At 42.1% G+C, this 22,083-nt stretch overlaps 1 protein-coding gene across 1 annotated transcript in view; it reads right to left on the bottom strand.

Annotated features, from left to right (window-relative positions):
• The window catches only part of usp24 (ubiquitin specific peptidase 24), a 221,375-nt gene that overhangs the window by 12,468 nt on the left and 186,824 nt on the right, over nucleotides 1-22,083 (bottom strand). The window contains 11 exon segments of the mRNA XM_085983153.1: nucleotides 1,962-2,040; nucleotides 3,963-4,029; nucleotides 4,671-4,736; nucleotides 7,364-7,480; nucleotides 7,960-8,060; nucleotides 10,420-10,522; nucleotides 10,906-10,995; nucleotides 11,743-11,859; nucleotides 13,690-13,786; nucleotides 16,828-16,941; nucleotides 19,222-19,325. Of these exon segments, the coding sequence (XP_085839279.1) occupies nucleotides 1,962-2,040; nucleotides 3,963-4,029; nucleotides 4,671-4,736; nucleotides 7,364-7,480; nucleotides 7,960-8,060; nucleotides 10,420-10,522; nucleotides 10,906-10,995; nucleotides 11,743-11,859; nucleotides 13,690-13,786; nucleotides 16,828-16,941; nucleotides 19,222-19,325 (1,055 nt within the window).

Here is a 22,083-nt window from a genome sequence, read left to right as displayed (position 1 = left end):
GTCAAGTTACGCCCAAGTATCCTCCCAATCTCATTAGCATTACGCCAGAACTTAAAGTGGGCAATAAACAGGAATAACTCGGCTTAAACAATCGAAGCCCAACAAAAGCACCAAACCCACACCATAGATTTCTTCAAGTATGAAAATTTAATTTTCAACTCATTTCATGCACATCAGGCACAGAATGTTTAGGACCCTGTAATCGGGGGAGCTTTTGAATTTTTAACATGACTTGTACATACACCATAAAAATCCATTCAAAGAAACAGAAAATACATAGCAGGTCTCAGTGAGGATACATTTTTAAAAACACTCAAATAATTGCAATCAAACACAAGAATAACTTTCTTTCCTGCTGCGTTTGAAAATCTGGTCGCAATGTTGGGACGCCTTGAACAAGCACAATTGGAGGAGACTCACGAGAGATTTGGGTCGTGGCCAGTTGTGTGGGCGGAGATTCGATTGGGCGAAGGGTTTGATGGACGGACGTAAAGGATCCAGGAGACTTAAGCATAACGTAGTTACACATGAAACTCACTGCCGCCCACAGCTACGCAATTAGTTTGTGCCCAGGTTACATGTCTCCCTGGGTGCAAATGTGGAGGAAACTCCAGGCCCATCATTGGTGCTATTAACAGACTGCTCAATACTAGGAAATCAAGACAAAGCTGCTACCTGTTGGGTAAACAACCCCTCAGTTTATGGAAGCGAGGTATAAATGTGCTTTAACTGACCTACTTGCTATTTCACAAACCAACAATGCCTTGGAAAATCAGTATTCTTCTCAAAGGCACCAAATATTTGGGTTAGCGAGAAACTAAACACATTTAAGTACCAAAGTAAGTGGGAAGGTACCACTGAGCCAAACAGTCTTGATATTCTAAAACTTCGAAGGCGTCTAATGTTTAAGACTCAATTTTGGATACAAGTTTGTGTCTCCTCCCAGCACTCTGGCCTTCTGTGAAATACCCCTCCACACCTTTGGTAGCAGAGCCTTCAGCTGCCTCAGCCCTACTCTGTTACGCCCTACCCAAACTCTCTATCTTCCTCTCCATCTTTATAAGCCTTCACAAAGTACAGATCTTCAATTAAGCCTTAGGTCACCTCTCTTGAGCCTCTTACAAGCTCCTTCCCCCCCCCCCCCCCCCCCCACTGTGAACTGCCCTGGGCCGTTTTCCAATGTTAAAGTAGTTAACATATGTACGAAAGGCTGATATTTAAATATATTTAGACAAGAATCATATATGTATAAATTCAAGTGTAGCCATTGACCAAATAATATTACCCATAATTACGCCTGGGTAACTCGAAAACTTGTTCAAAATGTAGCTGCACAGTCAAAAGCAGTTTTGACTAAGTTTTGATAATAAACAGCCACAGACTGCGAGTGAAGGTTAAATCATTAAACAACATATTATGATGCTGTATAGAACTTAGAATTCTCTTAACAAAACTATAAACAAGATAACACTGAACATGGCAAAGTTGGTGGAAAAGTACTGGAAAGGCAGGATGCTACCTTAGTCTGAGTGACAATGGAATTTTGGCCATTAGAACCAATTAAAAAAGGTGATTTTGTTAAAGACCATATATGGACACTAGCCAACCAAACTGTTAAGGAATGGGTTAAAACCTCGATATTCAAACAACAGTTTCACAGACGTACTGCGAGGACAAAGGAACAGACTGAAGACGACGACATCTGTGTCCGAGAGGTTCCAGAGACCAAGGGCTGTGAGCTACTCGTTAAAGCTGTCGCCTAATATTAAGTATATTACGCTGTATGCTTAATAAATCTTGATCTATTGCTCAAACATACTGGCTGCTGCCTACTGGTGTCTTATCCAAGAACTCAGAGATCGTTAAGATCTTGCACATAAATGCAAGTTGTTCATAAGTAGCCAGAAAAATCAATGTTTATATTTTCAAATCAATTTTAAGCTAGAAGCTTGAGTACTTACTTCTGAGCTAATAGGACCAAGAATTTGATGCACTGGTAGCAACGGCTGCTGTCAACATTGTTACTCTGGTGCATGAGGGCTGCGGAAATGGAGAGAGAACAATAATGATTTAAAACTAGATCACAGCTACAGAATGGCAGAACATGCTGCTAGAGACAAGACCACCAAGTGACATTGCCCACAAAGGACACCAGTTGGTGTGGTTAAGTTAGACACCGGGTCAACCACCAGCTGTGCGCACAACGGGGAGGGGGGGTTAACCTACACAACCACATGCACACACATGGCAAGAATAGGATATGGCAGGGGGTGGGGAAGAGAAGGACACACACACACAACCACACAATTCAGTTGGTTGAAAAATATTCAAAACTGTACCTACTCATGGCTCAGTGGGTAAATGAAGAATGTGGTGCAGTACTGAGTCCTTCACACTTGGAAGGCTGAGGTTGAGTCCATGGCGTGTGCTGAGTTAGGTGATCTCAGCTAGAGTGGAAGGAGTATAACTGGCCTAAGCTTCCTCAGGAAAAGGGCAAGAGGAAAACAACAGCCTTCCAGTAGTCCCCTGAAAAAGTGCATGTGTGAATGTCAGGCTTGACTGTGATGCTCTCATGGCTAGATAATCTGCCAATGCTCACTGTACCCATCACAGCACTAAAACAGCCCTAATCAAAGTCACAAATGACATCCTCTGTGACTGTGACCATGGGTTGACTATGCGTTGTACCTCCTCCATCTCTCTGCAGCTTTTGACTACAACATCCTCCTCCAACATCTCTCTGCAGTTGTCCAGCTCAGCTGAAATGCCCTTGTTGGGTTTCCATCTTACCTATCCAATCGTAGCCACAACGTCTCCAAGCAATGGCTTCTTTTCCCACCCCGTTACTTCCGGACGCCCTAAAGGCTCCTTCCTCTTCATCATCCACATGCTGCTCTTTGGCAGCATCACAAAAACAAAGCTGCCACATATGCGCTGATGACATTTAGCACCATCTCTCTGCCACCTCTTTAGACCCCTCCACTGCCTCTATGTGATCAGATTACTTGCCCGAAATCCAATCTTGGATGAGCCACAATTTCCTCCAGCTAAACATTGGGAAGACGGAAGACATTGCCTTGGCCTCTGTGAACTTGCCACTGGCTGCATCCCCCTCCCCAGCCAGTCTCAGGATGAATCAATTTGCTTGCAACTTTGGCATCTTATTCGACCGGAGATAAGCTTCTGATCCCACAAAGTCTCTTCCACCTCCATAACATCCCCACCTCCCCATAGCCCAACTGTTGCTCAAACCCTCCGTGCCTTTGTTACCTCCAGACTTGACTAATCCAATGCTTTCCTGGCTGTCACCCCATGCTTCCCTCTCCATAAACTTCATCCCAAACTCTGCACACCCCCATCACCCTTGCTCTTGTTTACCTACAGAGTTCCAGTCCCTCGAGGCTCCAATTTAAAATTCTCATCTTTGTGTTTACATCACTTCATGGTCTCGCCCTTCCTGATCTCTGTAACCTGCTCCAACCCGGCAAGCCCCCCATCCCTCCAGAACTCCCTATTCCTCAGATTCTGCCCTCTTGTGCATCTCCTTCCATTTGTCCCACCAAGATGAACGTGCCTTTAGCTGTCGGCCCCATGTTCCAAAATTCCTCCCCAAAAATCATCATGCTTCCATCTCCCTCCTCTTCCTTAAGACTCTCCTTGAAACCTGCCTCTGACGAAGCTTTTGGTCACCCCATCTAAAATCTCCTTCTTTGGATCAATGTCTGCTCTTGTGCAATTACACCGCTTTGAAGCACTTTGGGATGTTTTTGTTTGTTAAAAGCACTATATAAATGCAATTTGTTGTTGCTGTAGAGATACACGAGGAAGAGTCACATGAGAAAGGCACTGAAGAGCTGCCAGAGTTGCAAAACTGCACCCCACTGTAAGTAAACACCTTTCGCAAAAGAAATTGAACCGGCGGGGAGGCGGAGAGCAGTGGGGACAAGTAACAAAAGGTGTACCTAGTAGTCCTTTTTCTGACTCAAAAGCAAACTTCAGGCGACGAGATTGCAATGGATCTTCAATGACCTTGATTAAAGGGGAAAAACAGAACAAATCCATTACCAATGAGTACTTTCTATGTAATGACTCTTCGCCTCAGGATGGGCGGGTTGCCCTCTACCGGTCGGCCACCCAAAAGTTAAAAGCGACACCCTTTTGTGCTGTCAATCACCATCATCAACTGGGACCTACCAGCCTGTTATTGGTGCTTCTGACCACAAAAAACTTAAGCACAATTACTGTTGCTAAAACACAAAACTATTCTCTTTTAAGACAATTTTTTCTCCACATTTGTTAGCTTTATCCTGTTCATTCATTTGGTCTCTTCCCTCCCAGACAACCTGTTCCAACACCTGCAAATACTGGTCTGACGTAGCAAGAATAAACCAACCAAGGGTCCTGTTTTCACTTTCCTGGAGAAAGGTTGAAGGGGATAACAAGTCTTTTCCTCACTCTGCCCCCAGTCAGGCTTTGATAAATTTTGGTGTGGCGGGTGAGCTCCATGATAGAGTAGACAAACAAAGCAAAGCATTTTACCATCAGGTTATCAGTAAATTCAACGAATACAAGCTGTTTGGCCAACTTTGACCATTTGCATTTGGACAACAGCTTTTGGATAGCAGAGTCATGTCCGAAGGCACTGACTACAACAGGAGTCTCTGACTTACCAGAATTTCATGCAGTAACTGGAAGATATTCTTCAGTTCATGAGGTGGAGCGGTCTCCAATTGGTTCTGCATAACAGGAAACAGACATAATTAAACGAGCCAAACAAAACTGAAAAACTTGCCAATTCCGCAGTGAAAATTTTTAGGGTTATAGCAAGCTCCTAATAAATGCACTGAAGTAGCTGAATGAAGAACAATCCTACTCATGCACTACATTTGAATGGATTAAATCTTTCACTGCTTAAAATTCCAATGCGCAGGCAAGCAATAAAGAGTATTGTCACAGTGAGAACATGGTACTTTCATCTCCAAGACCCAGACTAAAATTGCTCATACTGATGGGATAAAAATCAGTCATCTTTAAGGCTCTTAAGTAATGAAATTAGGTAGAAATCCACAATACAAAATTGCATACAATTGGGCACAAATCGTTTAGTTAGGCTACCTAGGTGTCAGCCATGACTCAGTGGCAGCACCCTTGCCTCAGTTAGAAGGCTGTGGGTTCAAGTCCTACTCCAGAAATAAGCATATCATCTCGGCTGGCCCTCGAGTGTAGTGCTGTACTGTTGGAGGTTAAACAGAGGTCCTGTCTGCCCTCTCAGGTGGATGCAAAAGATCCCATGGCACTTTTCAAAGAAAAGTAAGGGAGTTCTCCTGGTGACCCAGCAAATATTTATCCTGCAACCAATATCACTTTAAAAAAAACTCAGATTATCTGGTCATTTATCTTATTGCTGTTTGTGGAATTTGCTGTGTGCAAACTTCTCTACATTACAACAGTGATTACACTTCAAAGGTACTATTCAAAGTGGTGCAAGGGAGGTTGTGATGTCACAAGGTTATGAAAGCCACTAAACAAGTGCAAGTTTGTTCTTTACCCACCTTCATTTTGGACTTCAATCTCTGTTAGTTCAACTCCCACGTAAAGAAAAACACATTATCCATAGGGGAAAAACTACTGGGACATTGCTCTGTTAAGACTATGGCTCCACACACAGACAAAGATGTGGGAGGTATTTTAACCTAGCCTGGCAGGAAACCGACAGGATTGGATTTACTGTCGATTCCCGGGCCCCCCCCCCCCACTTTATTTTCCATTGTACTGTACTTCAATGGGAAAATTGGTCAGGGTGTAAACCAAGCAGCTGATTCAATCCCGTTTGTTTCCCACCAGGTGTGCTAGGTTAAAAGGTTCAAATCATTGTCTTATGTTCAGTTAGCCTTTTCCAACCGGGATGGGAGGTGGAATGCTACAACTGGCCTCATTCATTCCAAGATTGGGAGCGGAAAAATTAACCGTCAGATCAAGACAGTAATGTTTTATTAGAGCATGTAAACTTGTGTAGTGAGCTTACAGTCAAAAAAATATTTTCAATTGAGTTCAAAACACAAGTAGAATGAGCTTTTACTTTATCTGATGGTTCTTGATTCATTAATAAATAACAGAGGGAGATGCATTCTATTACCTATTTAGCTAACAGTGCCCTGGTAATAGGTTTACTTAAAGGGGAAGGAAAGCAGGAATGTGCAGGTTGAGTAGCATTTCTTCAAAGTACTTTTCTAATGCATATGTAATTTTATATCTGATGAAAAAAATCATTTTTTTAAAAATTTCTTGCCAAGACCTGCCATTTCAGGCTTCTTACCTCCAGGTTACTCATTGACATCACTGATGTGAAGGCGCTGCCTCCACTTATTTTAACAGGAGTCTGACATTTGGACCTGGAGCAGCATAAGCCAGAAAAGGTCCCCTACATTGGAACATCTGAAGCAATTGGTTGTATTTTTTTCCTCAGTCTCATGCAATCGAGGCTGTCAATGACCACATGCCTTTGGCAGCCTCTGTTGCATAATAGTGTGGTGCTTGCTCATCCTGGTGTTTTCCTCCGCCACCCTTCCATTTTTACCTTTGTTCGCCTCCCCATTTTTAGAACGTCCTTTCTTACAGGAGGACCTCCTTCCCATTACCTTGCTCTCTCATTACAGCCTTCCTTCACTTCAAATGTTTATCCAATTTTCCCTTCAAAAGATGCAATGGTCTCTGCCTCAACCACTTCTTGTGGTAAAGTATTCCAAGCTCCAACAACCCTCGGTATAAATATATTTCTCCTAACTTATTTCTTCACTCTGTGAACAAAAGCGGACCCAGCACTGACCACAGAGGTACACCCTTCTCTAGTTTGAGCAACACCTATTTGTCCAACTCGGTTTCCTGTCTGTCAAATCAACTTTCGATCCAAGCTGCCTCATTTTCTTCTATCCTAGAAACCAGAATTTTTCTAACAAGTCTCTTGCGAGATACCTGATCAAATGCCTTCTGAAAATCCATGTACACTACATCTAGTTTATCTAGCCAATCAATCACTTCTTCAAAAAGCTCCTAAATTTGTTAAATACGACCGGTCTTCAATAGAACTGTGCCGACTATCCTTGGTTAACCCACTCATTTATAAATGCTTACTAATTTTATCTCGCACAACCCTGCCACTCTGCTCTTTATTATTAGAAGTCTGAGGTGCTGGTGAAACAGCTCTATTGTGTGTTCCAATGTAGGGTACTTTTTCTGCTACTTTAGGCAAAAAGTGGAAGTGTTCCATTCTGAAACACAGATATCCTTCTCTTCTATGAGCACGGAAAAGAAAAGCAAAATGCTGAAGTATAAAATGCTCTATTCCAAACACTCTGCCACTTACCTTAATTGTCTGTAGCACCTGCATCAATGAGAAGTGCTCATTGCAGAAACAGCAGTAAGTCACCATCTCAGAGAGGACTGACAAAGATCCAGTCAGCTCTCGCATAGCATACATAACCTGAAACAGAAACGTGTCAATTGATAAAAAAGTCATCACCTCCCTCCAATTTACCACAAAACTGTACAGAAGCACCAGTCCTATTTTCACAATTTCATCACAAATTTTAGCATTCCCTTTCCTCCCTGTTTTTCAGGAATTCGCACCTTATAGATGGAAGGGCATGAGAGCAGCCCTCTGTCCCTGCAAACATCATACAGTACTGCAGCAAGGCATCAATAGGTGCATGGATACGGTCACTCAGAAAATAGGGACTTCTGGGGGTTCTTGCAAATAATACATTGCAAGTGCAATTTCTATAGTCCCAGTTAATTAATTTGATGTTAAGCATTTGTATCTGACCGCACCCCCCCCTCTATTTTTAGGCATACACGTACTAACCATTTTAAATATCAGTTAACTCCAAGTGGAGTCCTATCATGCAAAAAAAATACATAAGCTGCATCACTTCCTCGAGAGAATAAAATTAAAAAAATTACCTCAAGCAGGTAGGCCTGCCCTTCAGGTCTGAAGAGAGTTTCCACATCTTGGTGCAAAGGTAGCTGTGGGGTTGGCGTATGCCATTTATACTGTCCAGGATCTTGAACAAAAAAAAACCATATTATACTGCTTGTATCCTTCCACTTAAGTTATTTTCCAATATGAATTCCTTGGTTCTGAAACTAAAGCATGAAGTGAATAACTCAATAACGTCTTTTTAATGAGAAATATGCGCTCAATACTGAATTATCTACACTCTGAGCAGCTGACATTTAACTTGGAAAAGCAAAGCACTAGTGGAATTTGAAATTGCATTTATTATTCCTAGTATTGTGATCTTTTGATTTCAGCTGCATCAGGAAATGACTGAGCAGAATCTCCATAAGCAGAGAGAGGAAGGGGTTAAAGCAAGTCTCCATAGGCTACTTTCCATCACTTCCCAGCCACTAGCTTAAGAGTGCAAGTTGCTTTGGTCAATTTCAGCAGGGGAGGGGAAGGTAAAGAAGATATAAAATGAAATACAAATGAAAGGAACAAATCGAAAATTAACATTAAATTTAAAAAAGCACTTTATTCGAAAAGCTATGAACAGGTTGATCTGAAGAATGAGAGCACCAACAGTCTACTGCCCTTAGTTCCCCAATATAGTACAGCCAATATATACTTTACTAGTGGCAATTAAGAAATTGAAAACATCTATAGATTTTCAAAAATTCCTGCTTGGGTTCAAACAGGAGCAGAAAGCTCTCCATCCCGGCCGATTCTTTAATAGGTGGATGGTTGACACGATTATGTTTGAGGATAAACTTTTGAGGTTTGCACCTATCTCATTCATCATTTGTGGTCACCCACTATAATGAATGCCGTACTGCACTGAGAAAATTTGAAGTAATTGTTGATGCAAAATTAGAAGTCAAAGCAAGGACTTCTTTTGGATAGTGAACTATTAAGAACTGTTTGCACAGGAGACAGTGACAAGTGGTATATTCACTGCCCAGGAGAAGAACTGGTAGGTTAGGGTACAGAAACCACTTGTACAATAGAGGGAGAGAGATGCAATGGTGCTCGTTAATGCAGCAAATCTATCCCGTGAGTAACTGAACCACACAGATCTGGAAGGTTCCATCCCAATTCTGTGCAGAGTTCATTCATCCATCTGAGCCAGGGTGCTGCGGCTGAAATACTAAACTACCGTAGAACCCTCCTGACCCTTTCTTAAAGAAGGGAAAGCTGGCCAGGGTTTCCACTCCCAACAACGTCCCATCCTGCAAATGAGGGTGTTGCACAAAGACAGAGTCAGGATCAGCAGCGCACCTCCAGCAGCTGAACAGCCTACACACACGCTGAAGACTCGCACATTAACAATTGTCACTTGAGTGAGGCACCAGAGGACATCTAGTACTGCCAAATCATATCCAGCAAGGAAAAAAAAATCAAGGGACTCTGATGACTCTCTCAGAGTAGGCAGCACTTCAATCAAATGGCTCATCTTCGCATTGTACGGCTTTTGTAATACCATTTTTGCAAAACTTTTTTCCTCATTTGAACAGTTCATCCTTTACCACTCTGTCCATTTCTTCTTCAAATTTATCGTCTGCAAGCCCCTGGTACCTTCCTTGCTTAAACATCCTCAATGTTATCTTTGCTTAGCCTAGAGTGATGCACTAGCAGCAACTTTAACCTACACTGGAACTCACTCTGCTCCATCTCCTCTGATGTCCCCAACCTTCTTTCTCCACTCAACTGCACCTTCCATATCCACCCTGATAATCTCTCACACAAGACCTCGTTACCTCCAGGGACATGATCACCAACAGTGCAATCTCAGATCATGACAGCTCATTCACCATACAGATTCCCAACCATACGGACAGTCACTTCTGCCAACTTGCTAAACAACTGTCTCACTTCCATCTACAGGAAACTTTGGTTTATCCGGAGGTTGTATGGCCAGAAACCTCGCTTTAACGGCAGAAATCAGCAGCCGTTTTGGTTAGGTTTTTTTCCTTCTCTTAACATTCTTTTAACAGGCAGGCTCTGGAAAGCGTCTTTGTAGCTTAGCAACAGCTTCAGAGACACTTCCAAGGTACGGGCTGAGTGTTTACAAGCTGTTGCTGAGCAACAGTGTTTGTTATCAAATATGGAGACTTTCATCTCCGTATGCTTCAACGTTAACTTTGCATGTCCGGCAGTTTTGATATATCGGCAACACGCCGGTCCCGTCTATCAGAACTTTTCCTGTACAATGCCTCATTTCCGCCTGATCCTGCCTCTAAATTCCATGGGTCATAATCTTACTATTTCATGATGTTTTCCTCATTCTTGAGCAAATCAGAATTAAAATGTACATAGAAGCACAAAGGTGCACAGGGATTCTATGATTCCCAATTTTTTGGCAATATTTTATTGACAATGGACCTATACAAGTTAACCTCCAAAAGAAAGAAAACTCAACTCACCAACAGTCAGCAGGGATGAAATGTCTGAGTGTAGGACTAGCGATGCCAAAGTGATATGGAGATACCAGAACTCACGGGCCTGTGCAGAACTCCAGCGTCGATTCTAATAGAAAAATAAAGCTATTTTTTGTTTGGACAGTCAAGACTTCACTTGAAGGGGCTCATACCATCACAAAAATCAAAAAAGGTCAATTTAAAAAAAAGTAAAATATTAACTATCTTCCTTATGATGATTCTTCTGCCTCATCCAAGGTTAAGGAACTTATAGTTGGGAAAGTGCAAGGAAGCATTGCACCTGATCCATTGAATACGTGGCTAGATTATTGCACAAAGTGAAAAGTGGACATTTTACTATATGATCAGGTCAAAATTACACTAGTGTTTACTTCATTGGCTAACTTAAGGGGCACCAATTAGTTATATATAGTATTCCAGAATAATAAAGACTCTAATTTTATCAATGCACTAAAGGAGCACTGCACTTACTTGGTTGTTCTGCCTTGATGGACCCAGCAGGAAACAAAGCATCCGTTTGAATGCAGAGTGTTTGAATAGTAGCTGGCAGGCCTTAAAACCCTGAAGGACAAAAGAATCAGAGACTGAGAAGAGAGCAGTGAAACACCACCAACAGTCCAGCCCACTTAAAAGTTTCACAGTTCAAACACATAAAAGAATCTCCTAAAGTCACTGAAAAGTGATAGAATTATAGGTTCAAAGACACAGTTCTACACCCGAGTAAGTCACCAAGAATTGGATGCAGATGTGCTACTCTCTTTCAAAGGAGTGAGTTTAAGAAAACAAAAATTAAATTTGTAGCCTAAATTCCCTTGTCCCCACGCATGCTGCTACCACTAGCAAATTGCAAGATGACAAGCAGAGACCTGACTCAGATCAGTAAAAGTATTTTGGGGGAGGCGGCAAGAAGGAAGGGAATGAAATAAAAGCTCTCACTTAAGAAACTAGTCAAAATCCCCATAAAAATCAAAGGCCAACTTCTAGCTGAAATGCTGTAATAACAGATGCTCCGCAAGTTGCCGAAATAAAGCTTAATTTATTATTAGCAAACTGAAGTTGCACTCCAATTTACTTCACAGCTCATACACATTTTCCTTGCAGGATCCTTACTAAAAATCACAATTGATCCTCAATTGGGTAGAGTGATACTCAGCTAGCTTGAAAATACTTTCAGGCAATTTTACTCTGGCTAGTTTTGCATAAATGTACATAAACCGCCCAGTAATTGAAGATTTAACATTATATTGTGAGCTGTTGATTTAGTTTCTTTTGACAGCACAACTAAAATAGACCAGCTACATACTTTACCTTCTGTACAAAGTTGTTGAAGAGGATGAAGTACTGGGAGCAGTTTTTGCAATTCTCTGCTACATCCTTGTCAAGCAAGGCGAGCAGCACATCCAGCAACTGGTCCAATCCTTTCAGCTGAAGAAACAAACAATCTTTCTAGGATCTTTCAAGACAATTTAACAATTAAAAAACACATTACATTGTTAAAAATAAGCAAATAAATGGCCAGGAATGGAACGAGAGATTACCCACCAGCTCACATTATGTTCCACAGTATTTCTTTGCTTTCTCACTGAACATGTAGTACAGGGGTGTCAATCTCAATTTATAAGGTGGTCTTGTTCTGACATCCTGGCCCTTGGCATGGGCCACATTCAGTAAAAGTTATTTTGACACAATGGGATAGAAATTGGTTTGTTTCTCGTCCATTGTTTTGGAGAGTAAAACGGGTGCAATGTATACTAATTTCGAGGCACGAGGTCTTGTACCTAATCTGTGCTGACAGCATTGCCGCCGCCATATTGGGGTCCTCACTGTTTTTAGGCGCACCTTCCTGGAATCAGCACTGGATCAATTTTAATATACAGAAAGGGTCCTGCGCTTGTTTTAGGACCTTTCTGCAAAATGCGAGAAAGACCAACATGCACTGTGCAAGCTCTAACTCCTTTTCCCAGTTCTACAGTGGTCTAAGCTGCGGTTCCTAAAGGGACTGCTGGAGGCCGCTAGAGATATGGTAGGGAAAGTTTTTTTTTTACAATCCCTTCCATGGAGGAGCAGGAGTGCTTTTCCCAGTTTCACAACACTACTGTGGGCCGCTCGGCCCTCCTGCACAATACAGTGGAGCTTGCAATGCAAAAATCAGGGTGTGCAGTGCCCAGTACACAGCGAGAATCCTCAGTCTCTGCACCATTGTTCCTCCTTCACCCACCAGTGGAAACTATCAATCCCTAATTACCCACAGTAAGGTCCTCAGGTTTCCTTCATCCCTTTACTGGCTGCTCCTCTTTCGGCACTGCTCCCACTCACCACATTGCTGCTGCTGCTCCCGGCTCTGCAGGACTCCACGCCCACTCCATTCCTCTCTCCTCCTACCCCACCCCACCCACTTGCCCGCAGGAGCTTTAATCTCCCGTCCTTTCGATCTCTAGTCTCTCATCCCTGACCACTATTCGCCAGTCTCTCTCTCCTGAGCTTCCTCCCCCCCCACCAGTTCCAATCTCATGACACCCCCCCTGGAATCCGCCAAGCCCCAACCTCCTGACGGGTGGTGTTGCTGCGGTGTGAAATTTAAAAAGACGCAGCTTTCCCAGCCTGTTAGAAGCAGTACCCAGGAGACTCTACAACCCTGAACACAGGCCGGATGAAGCTATTCCACGGGCCATATGTTTGACACCCCTGATGTAGTAGGTTTCACTTGGAGCCCACGCGGAAGGCAATTGTTCTACAGGCACAGTAGACGTTAAGGTGCAGAGTAGAAGGAACTTTACTCTGAAACCAACCCTGACCTGGGAATAACCTGATGCTGGTACAGGATATAAAAAGGGGAAAGTTTTGCCATTTTTCAGCACCGACATTATTCATCTTGGAGGTTACAAAAGTGTCAATTTACTACTAGTTGCTAGTAGTAGTGCTTTTCTTCAGGTAGCAAAATGAAAATATAACAGAACATTAGTTGGGGCAGAGGCAAATGAAACAACATAATTAAAGATGTATGTTTATTATTTACAACCATTAATCATTTTTAATAAGCGATCCATTCCTTACTGACTTTTTATTAAAAATTCTGGCAACAGAGGTTTAGGATTGAATTAAATAAGCATTATGCAAGCATTGAGCTAATTTCGAACCATATGACATGACATGCAAGACAAACTGTTCACAGCACTACACAACACAAACACATGTGCAGGGTAACTATTTACTACTAAATTAAAAACAGGCATTCTACACATGCCATTTACTAACCTTTTCCTGATAAAGCAAGGCACTCTCGAGGGCTTTTTCTAGGATGGTAGCAACAGTTACTCGGACCTCCCGGACAGAACACTCCAGAAGGAAAATCCTGGCGTGCGCACACACACACACAGAAAAACAAAGTGGACTTTGTTATGTCATTTCCTATTCCACCCCCCATCTCCACCATTCCCCCCTCAAGTTGTACTTCCCCAACCAGTGTAAGTAGCAGTGGGGAGGAGGAGGATGGAGATGGAGGAGGGGGTGATGGGGAAAAGGGAGAGACACGAGGGGGAGAAATGGGAGGAGAGGACAGGGAATAGAGAGTTTCCCCTCTTAAAATAACCACCATCCATTAATGTTGTATTTTAAAAAAAAATGAGAACACAAGGCAAATGGAACTGGGAGAAAGGGTTGAGATATCAGCTGCATTGCAAGCTTAAGCCAGCACCTATTAGGCAGGGGCATATGCATTGTGGGGAAGAGCGGGAGATCTCAGCAGGAAGGCTGCATCAAGAGCTGGTGGTTATAACTAATCGTAACCCCTCTTTCACCCCCTCACACTGCCTCCCCTCTTTCAGTTATCAGCTGGTTTTATACAAAATAAAAGTGAAGGGAACAATAAGAAGCTTATAAATAGGAAGGCCATTGAGGATTCCTAAAATACATTTGAATGTCTGGATGGTGGAAGGAGACTATCATATAACATTAGGAGGAGTTTCACTCGAGTTAACAGATCCCTTAGGGTGACCCGCACAGCGCTACCTACAAGTGCAAGTCCATTAGAATATTGCGACCAGTGCTTTTAATAAAAGATAGACAGACAGATTCAGCTCGGAGCAGTTGAGGGTTCTCATCTGAAGTTCTGTTTAGGACACATCATTGGCGCAGAGTAAAGGGAGATTTACTTTTCATTTGGCTGTGCTATACCAGATTTGAGATTTCGTAGGTGAGGGGTGCCCACGACTTTTGTCTTTTAGGATCACTAAGCATGTACCATGGAGCTTCAGGGACCGACATGTAATGTCTGATTGCATCCCTGTTCATTTACATATGCATCTAAAGTTGCTGATACTAACAGGACTTAGTGCTCCGAATTAGGATTTGTGAGACACTGATGATTTCTAGTTGCAGAGAAATTAAAACTGCAGCAATGGGGCACAAAGCTAGGAAGAAAATAAGAATTGAAAGCATTAAATAAACCAGGATAAGTCAACTTTCCTGCATTTAATTTGATAACATGCCTAAGCTCGTCTGCAAAACAAACACATCCTGTCCCCCGCCCCTTTTTGAAAGATTACAGTTTAGATGTCCTTGAGCATAGATGGGCTGATGTTAGCTCATTGTTACCATACGAGTCAATGGGCCAATCACAAAGATCAACACACTCAAGGACCACCTCCATTGATAAGACACCACCCTTTTAACAGCTAAACATTTATGTTGGTGCATGTTAACCTTTGCATTCAAATCCACAAAGCAGAATACACAGACTAGAGATCAAAGTGAACAGTCTTCTATGTGCAGATGTTTTCTGACTTCAAGGATTGTTACAAAACATATCACTGCAAGGAGTCAATGTAGAATACTGTAAACCCCCAAACACTGCTAAAACATAGAACTTCAATCTTCTATCATAACCATCAACACATTTGTTGCTCCCAGAAATAACCAATTTGCACTGGATATATTTAAACATTAACTAGCGCATTACAGTCAACAGAAAGAAAATGAAAACAAGATATGTTGCCTTTTTAAAGATTAAATTTCATTTGGGCTCCTTTAAATATGCAGAAAAATGTCAAAAGAATCTCTGTTTAAGCAATGGCTCTGCCGGTATCAATACAGCAAGTTTCTGAAGTCATTACTGAGTCAGACTCGGATGAGTGCAAAGTAATATCAAGTTATTAAGAGTCAATAATCATTAACTCTGGGGCATCAGCTCCACCTGCAGTCAAGCTTAGTATTTTCTCCCAAATTGTTCAGATATCCTCAGCACTTATATAAAGAAGATATTTGTATATCTTTCTAAATATTAAAAACAACTTTTATTTATATAGTGCCTTAACGTAGTAAAACGTCCCTTCACAATAGCGTTATAAAACAAAATTTGATATCGAAACACATAAGGAGATACTAGGGCAGATGACCAAAAGCTTGGTCAAAGAGGTGAGTTTTAAGGAGCGTCTTAAAGGAGGAAAGAAGTAGAAAGGTTTAGCGAGGGAATTCGAGCTTAGGGCTTAGGCAGCTGAAAGCAGCGCCACCGATGGTTGAGCGATTAAAACCAGGGATGCTCAAGAGGCCGGAATTAAAAGAGCGCAGATATCCGAGGGTTGTGGAGCTGGAGGAGATTACAGAGATAGGGAGGGGCGAGGTCATGGAGGGATTTGAAAACAAGGATGATAATTTTAAAATTGAGGCATTGCTTAACCGGGAGCCAATATTGGTCAGTGAGCAGAGATGATGGGTCAACGGGACTTGATGTGAGCTAGGGCACAGGCAGCAGAGTTTTGTATGACCTCAAGTTTACGGAGGGTATAACGTGGGAGGCCAGCCAGGAGTGCGTTGGAATAGTCAAGACCAGTGGTAACAAAGGCATGGATGAGGGTTTCAGCAGCAGATGAGCTGAGGCAGGAGCGTAGCTGGGTGATGTTACGGAGGTGGAAATAGGCGGTTTTCGTGATGGCGCGGATATGTGGCCGTAGCTTATTTAGGGGTCAAATATGACACCAAGGTTGTGAACAGTCTGGTTTAGCCTCAGACAGGAAGTGGGATGGAGTCGGTGGCTAAGGAACGGAGTTTGTGGCAAAGACCAAAGACAATGGCTTTGGTCTTCCCAATATTTAGTTGACCAGAATAGCAAGATTCTGAGAGTCTTTCCTCCCCACCCCCAAAATACCTGTATTAGCATCACAAATAAAAAAGATAATCTAACATGACCCAACAAATAGAATTACTAACCTGGGAGCAATAGAATTCAAAAAGAGATTTATCATGCAACCAGTCACCTACCACAACTTCAAGATGTCACTTCTCTCAAGTTAGTAATTCTATGGTTTTCCTTAATATTGTACATCCTTTAAAGTCACTCAAAAGGAATGAACACATTTATAAAAATTCTTGGGTTAGAAACCTGTGTTTTAGACTCACTTTATTAGTTCTCGTCCCTCAGATCCAACCAGGAATTCAATTAGCCACTGGCATGCCTCACAACTACTTGAAAGCAGCCTCTCAATGAGGGTAATCCATTCTCCTGTGTCCACCCTGCAATAAAATTCAGAGTCCCCACATATTGAAAGGTTCAACATACCAACTACTATTAAACCCAACTGTTAGACAGCTCAAAACCAGGTCAGTGCAATATATAAAAAGGACACATGTGGAGGCTCCTAGTGTGTTTAAAAACCAGATGAGCCACACACAAAACCAAATGCACACAAAGTGTCGCTACAGGGCTCAGATGTTTGATATGAGGAATAGATATTTAATTTTCTAAATGGAAACATTTCTCAGAATAATTCCTTAGCCAAAGGATGCACAGAGTGCAGTTAGAGACTTAGTGGAAATCCAGAGCTCCTCAGTTGAGACCTGACCAGGGTCTCATAACATGACTGACGTACAATTACTCAGAAATCTTTATTACATTTACAAATTACCAGGCAACTAAGAGTTATACGATAGCAAAATACTGCGGATGCTGGAAATCTGAAGTAACAGTTCTGACGAAAGGTCATCGACCTGAAATGTTAACTCTGTTTCTCTCTCCACGGATGCTGCCCTGGCCTGCTGAGTTTTCCCAGCGTTTTCTGTTATTAAGATGATTTATACTCCACTAGGTAGCTTCTTGCAATCTTTGGTGGACATAAATTTAAATGAGTGAAAGTTAAATTTGAAAAAGATATTCAAGAAATTCTTTATTCAAAGGTTGGCTATTATTTGGAATAATTCTGTCAACCAGGGTGTTAAAAGCACAACACTGGTGTTATTCAAAACACAATTAGATGCAATGACAGGAAAGTTACTAAACTAGAAGCAAGCTTTGATGTGCTGAATGATCTTTTCTCATCCCAGACTTTTCTTGTCTATTTAGGATCTTGTTACATGCAAACTTTCATGATTGTAAAAACCATTTGCGCTATTTTCTTCCCCTGCCCTGAAAGCTGTACATACTGTACTTGTAAATAAGAGGCCAAAAGTTAAAACATAAGTGAAGGAAATTACTCCCAATAACAATTTCTCCCACCAATGGTGACTCTCACTCATATTGTAGTACAGGATCAGCAATACAGCACAGGCTGAGGGCCACAATAAAGTAGTCAGAGACTGTAACACACATCGCTCAGCTCTGTATTGAAGTGCATATGAGAAGATGAAGAGGAAGGGATGGAGCGTAACTCTTTACTCTATGTTCATTTTTTTTTTTTTTAAGGAGTGGGTGGAGTGTTCAAGTTGCAAGATGCCCTCAAGTATAAAGGGGATGAATTATGAGGAAAGAGTAGAGAAAAGTTTCCCAGTCTAGAAAGACCTATGGAGTTCTCAATTAGGCCATACATATACTTAAGGCTTTAAACCGACATGTCTGAAGGGCACGAAGTATGCTGATGGGCTGAAATTTTACACTTTCCTTGCTTTCCCCACAAGTGTGAACCAGACTTCTCAAACGCTGCAGCCTGGACTACCTGTGAGCAACTCCAAGGGATGTGTACTAGTGAAGTATTGAATGATGTAGGAAAATTCTGGGTTGCCCTTCCTACAAGAAAAATCAGGCCAGTAGAACATTAATTTACATTAGTGAAAATTAAATTCAAAACAGATCTTAGGGAAAAAGTCTTAATTCAAAGAGTGATAATGTTTGGAATGATATATGAGATAAATAGGTGCAAAGACATGAATTGGGGAAGTTCAAAATACAGATGGATACCACACTAGATGAGTTTGACTTTTTCCTGTGTTTAATGAATATAAAAAGCCATAATAAATCCAATAAAATACTGAAAATTCTTTTTCCTTTTGAGCCATTTTCAAACAACAGTTTAAACCTCCAGGCCCCTGTTTGTACCAGCGACTAGGGGTGGGATCAGACCTGTTGGCTAAAACCAAGCCTTCAATTGCCAGACCTTTATCTGAATTATACAATCCAGGTAGTTCAAGTTTCACAGACCACACCTGACTGTAGGTTTCATGCTATAAACAGGTTGGAGACAGCAAAACATAAAATAGAGCTCCCTGATGACTTAGTGGTGTGGCATTGATTTATACAGACCAGGAGGTCCTAAGTTCAATCTCCAATTGAGCAGAGTTGGCTGATGTCAACTAGCAGAGCAGTAGAAGAGTTCTATAACTGGCCTCTGTGTCCTGGGGTTAAGGAGAAAAAAAAAATTCAGCTGTGGTTCCTGCTCACTACCCGATCATCCCTTTTCTGGGTATGAATGTCGGGTGAGGAAAGGAAACAGGCTGAAGCATGGTGTCTTCTGTGATTGAATAAGTTCCCGGTTAAATTCCCAGTATGAGAACAATCCATCAACGCTCTGGCCAGTTTCATACCTGAGTTTTTTCTTGGTTCGCAAATAGGTTTGGAAGAGGAACTGGATGGCAAGCTTCATGCCCACCTTCGCCATGGATTGGTACATAGGGTGTTTCAGTTTAGTCTATGGGGAAAAAGAGCATCAGAGTGAGGAAAAAAAAAACAGGAGAAACTTACTTGTAAAGGAACAAAACTTTCAGGAATTAAGAGTACGGGCTAAATTTGAACACGTTCCAGGGGTGCAAACATAGTGCTCACACAGTCCCAATTCTCCTTCAGCTTTTGACAAATTGCTAATATTTGTTGTAACAAGCAAAGATGGATTTCCTTCAGGGTGCGTGCCTTGCATCATCCTGGTGTAACACATCCACGAGACAGACAGTACAGTTTTACATCCTCCCCACTATTCACTGCCAACACTGCCTGCCTAGGCATGCACAGGACATAACATACAGGAACAGTGTACATACTTTGATTAATTTAAACATTTGGCTAAAGGAAACATTTAACTTGACATTGAAGTTTTTCCGCGAGGAGGCCGACCATGTTGTAGCACCATGGATACAAGCAAAAGATGAAACTAGTGCAGAGGTGAATTAGGCAAAAATTTTTTTGCATTGATACAAGTCTCATCATGCCCGAAGATTGACTCCAAGTGCTTCACAACCAATTCATTGCTTTTGAAGTGCAATGAACGTTATATGTAGGTAAATGCAACAGCCAATTGCACACGGCAAGGTCCCAAGAAACGGGTTAATCTGTTTTTTGGGTGGTGTTGGCCAGAATACCATGAGAACGCCCTGCTCTTGTTTCAATACTTCCAGCAGCGTTTGTGTCCACCTGACATACAGACAGAGCCTTGATTTAACCGTTCACTCAAGAGACAGCAGCTCCAACAATGCTGCATTGCCTGAGTCGCTCATTGAAGTATCAGCCCAGACTATGTGATCAAGTACTGGAATGGATCTTGAACCGAGCTACCAACCAAACTAAGCTGGGTTAGATATTGGAACTTACTAACTCATATGTGGTTGTGAAATCAATTTTACTGAAGCAATTTGCTGATGCGCAACTCAAAGTGCTTCAAGATTCTTTGTTTTTTTCAGTCTGCATTAAACAGAATTTTGATTAAGTAAATCATGGCTTCAAGTGCCGTGAAGCACAATCTTTTGTTATGGTCTTCCTCATTCTTTGAACTGAGTTTAAATGCCACATAAAAATGAATGAAAAGGTTGCTCGAACAGGAGAAAATCAACAGACACTGTACCATTACCACCTTAAACCATGTGACTTTTCTCAACTCGTGCTGCACTTTGGACTGCCATCTCAGTTCTTTAATAAAGATGGCAATAAAAGTGATTTAAGGTAGTTTTATACTGTGGCTTTCTGAACTGCGAGTCTTGCGCAGCCGACTACAAGCCAAATGTGAAAAGACCAGCATTTGCCAAGACCAACAGCCTGCAAGACCTGCTAAAAGCAAGTCTTCCCAACAGCTGGCCTTAGCTGGTTTCAGCAGTTTTACATTTGACGAGCAGCTGGCTGCTTGAAATTACATTAGCGAAACCTGGCGGCACCAGCTTGGGGGTCTCACAATCTTAAAACACTTATAATTAATATGAGGCAAGTACACACCATTTTTAATCCTTGAACAAATACGTGTAGTTGTTTATTGCCAGAAAAGTCTGTCGGATAGACAGAATAGAATGGTTACAGCACAGGAGGCGGCCATTCGGCCCATCGAGCCTGTGCCGGCTCTCTGCAAGAGCACCTCAGCTAGTCCCACTCCCCCGTCCTTTCCCTGTAGCCCTGCAAATTCTTTTTCCTTCGGGTACTTATCCAATTCCCCTTTGAAAGCCACGATTGAATCTGCCTCAACCACCCTTTCAGGCAGTGCATTCCAGATCCTAACCACTCGCTGCGTTATTTTTCCCTCATGTCGCCTTTGGTTCTTTTGCCAATCACCTTAAATCTGTGTCCTCTGGTTCTCGACCCTTCCGCCAATGGGAACAGTTTCTCTCTATCTACTCTGTCGAGACCCCTGATGATTTTGAATACCTCTGTCAAATCTCCTCTCAACCTTCTCTGCTCTAAGGAGAACAACCCCAGCTTCTCCAGTCTATCTACATAACTGAAGTCTCTCATCTCTGGAACCATTCTTGTAAATCTTTTCTGCAGCCTCTCCAAGGCCTTCACATCCTTCCTAAAGTGTGGTGCCCAGAACTGGACACAATACCCCAGGTGAGCTTGGACCAGTGTTTTATAAAGGTTCATCGTAACTTCCTTGCCTTTGTACTCTATGCCTCTATTTATGAAGTCCAGTATCCCATATGTTTTAATTGCTTTCTCAACCTGCCCTGCCACCTTCAACGATTTGTGCACATATAGCCCCAGGTCTTTCTGTTCATGCATCCCGTTTAGAACGGTATCCTTCAGTTTATATTGCCTCTCCTCGTTCTTCCTTCCAAAATGTATCACTTCGCACTTTTCTGCGTTAAATTTTATCTGCTACGTGTCCGCCCATTCCACCAGCATGTCTATGTCCTCTTGAAGTCTATCACTATCCTCCTCACTGTGCACTATACTTCCAAGTTTTGTGTCATTTGCAAATTGTGCCCTGTATACCCAAGTCCAAGTCATTAATATAGATCAAGAAAAGCAGTGGTCCCAGTACCGACCCCTGGGGAACACCACTTCCTCCAGTTTGAAAAACAACCGTTCACCACTACTCTGTTTCCTCTCACTTAGCCAATTTCACATCCATGCTGCCACTGTCCCTTTTATTCCATGGGCTTCAACTTTGCTGGCAAGCCTATTATGTGGTACTTTGTCGAACGCCTTTTGGAAGTCCAAGTACAGGAAACTCTTTTTTATCCGGCACCGAC

The sequence above is a fragment of the Somniosus microcephalus genome, chromosome 3, assembly GCF_052327205.1.
Source record: "Somniosus microcephalus isolate GS21.2 chromosome 3, FLI_Smic_1.0, whole genome shotgun sequence".
Lineage (NCBI taxonomy): Eukaryota > Metazoa > Chordata > Chondrichthyes > Squaliformes > Somniosidae > Somniosus > Somniosus microcephalus.
Note: the sequence above shows the minus strand (reverse complement) of the source record. Positions and strands in the feature narration are given on the sequence as shown.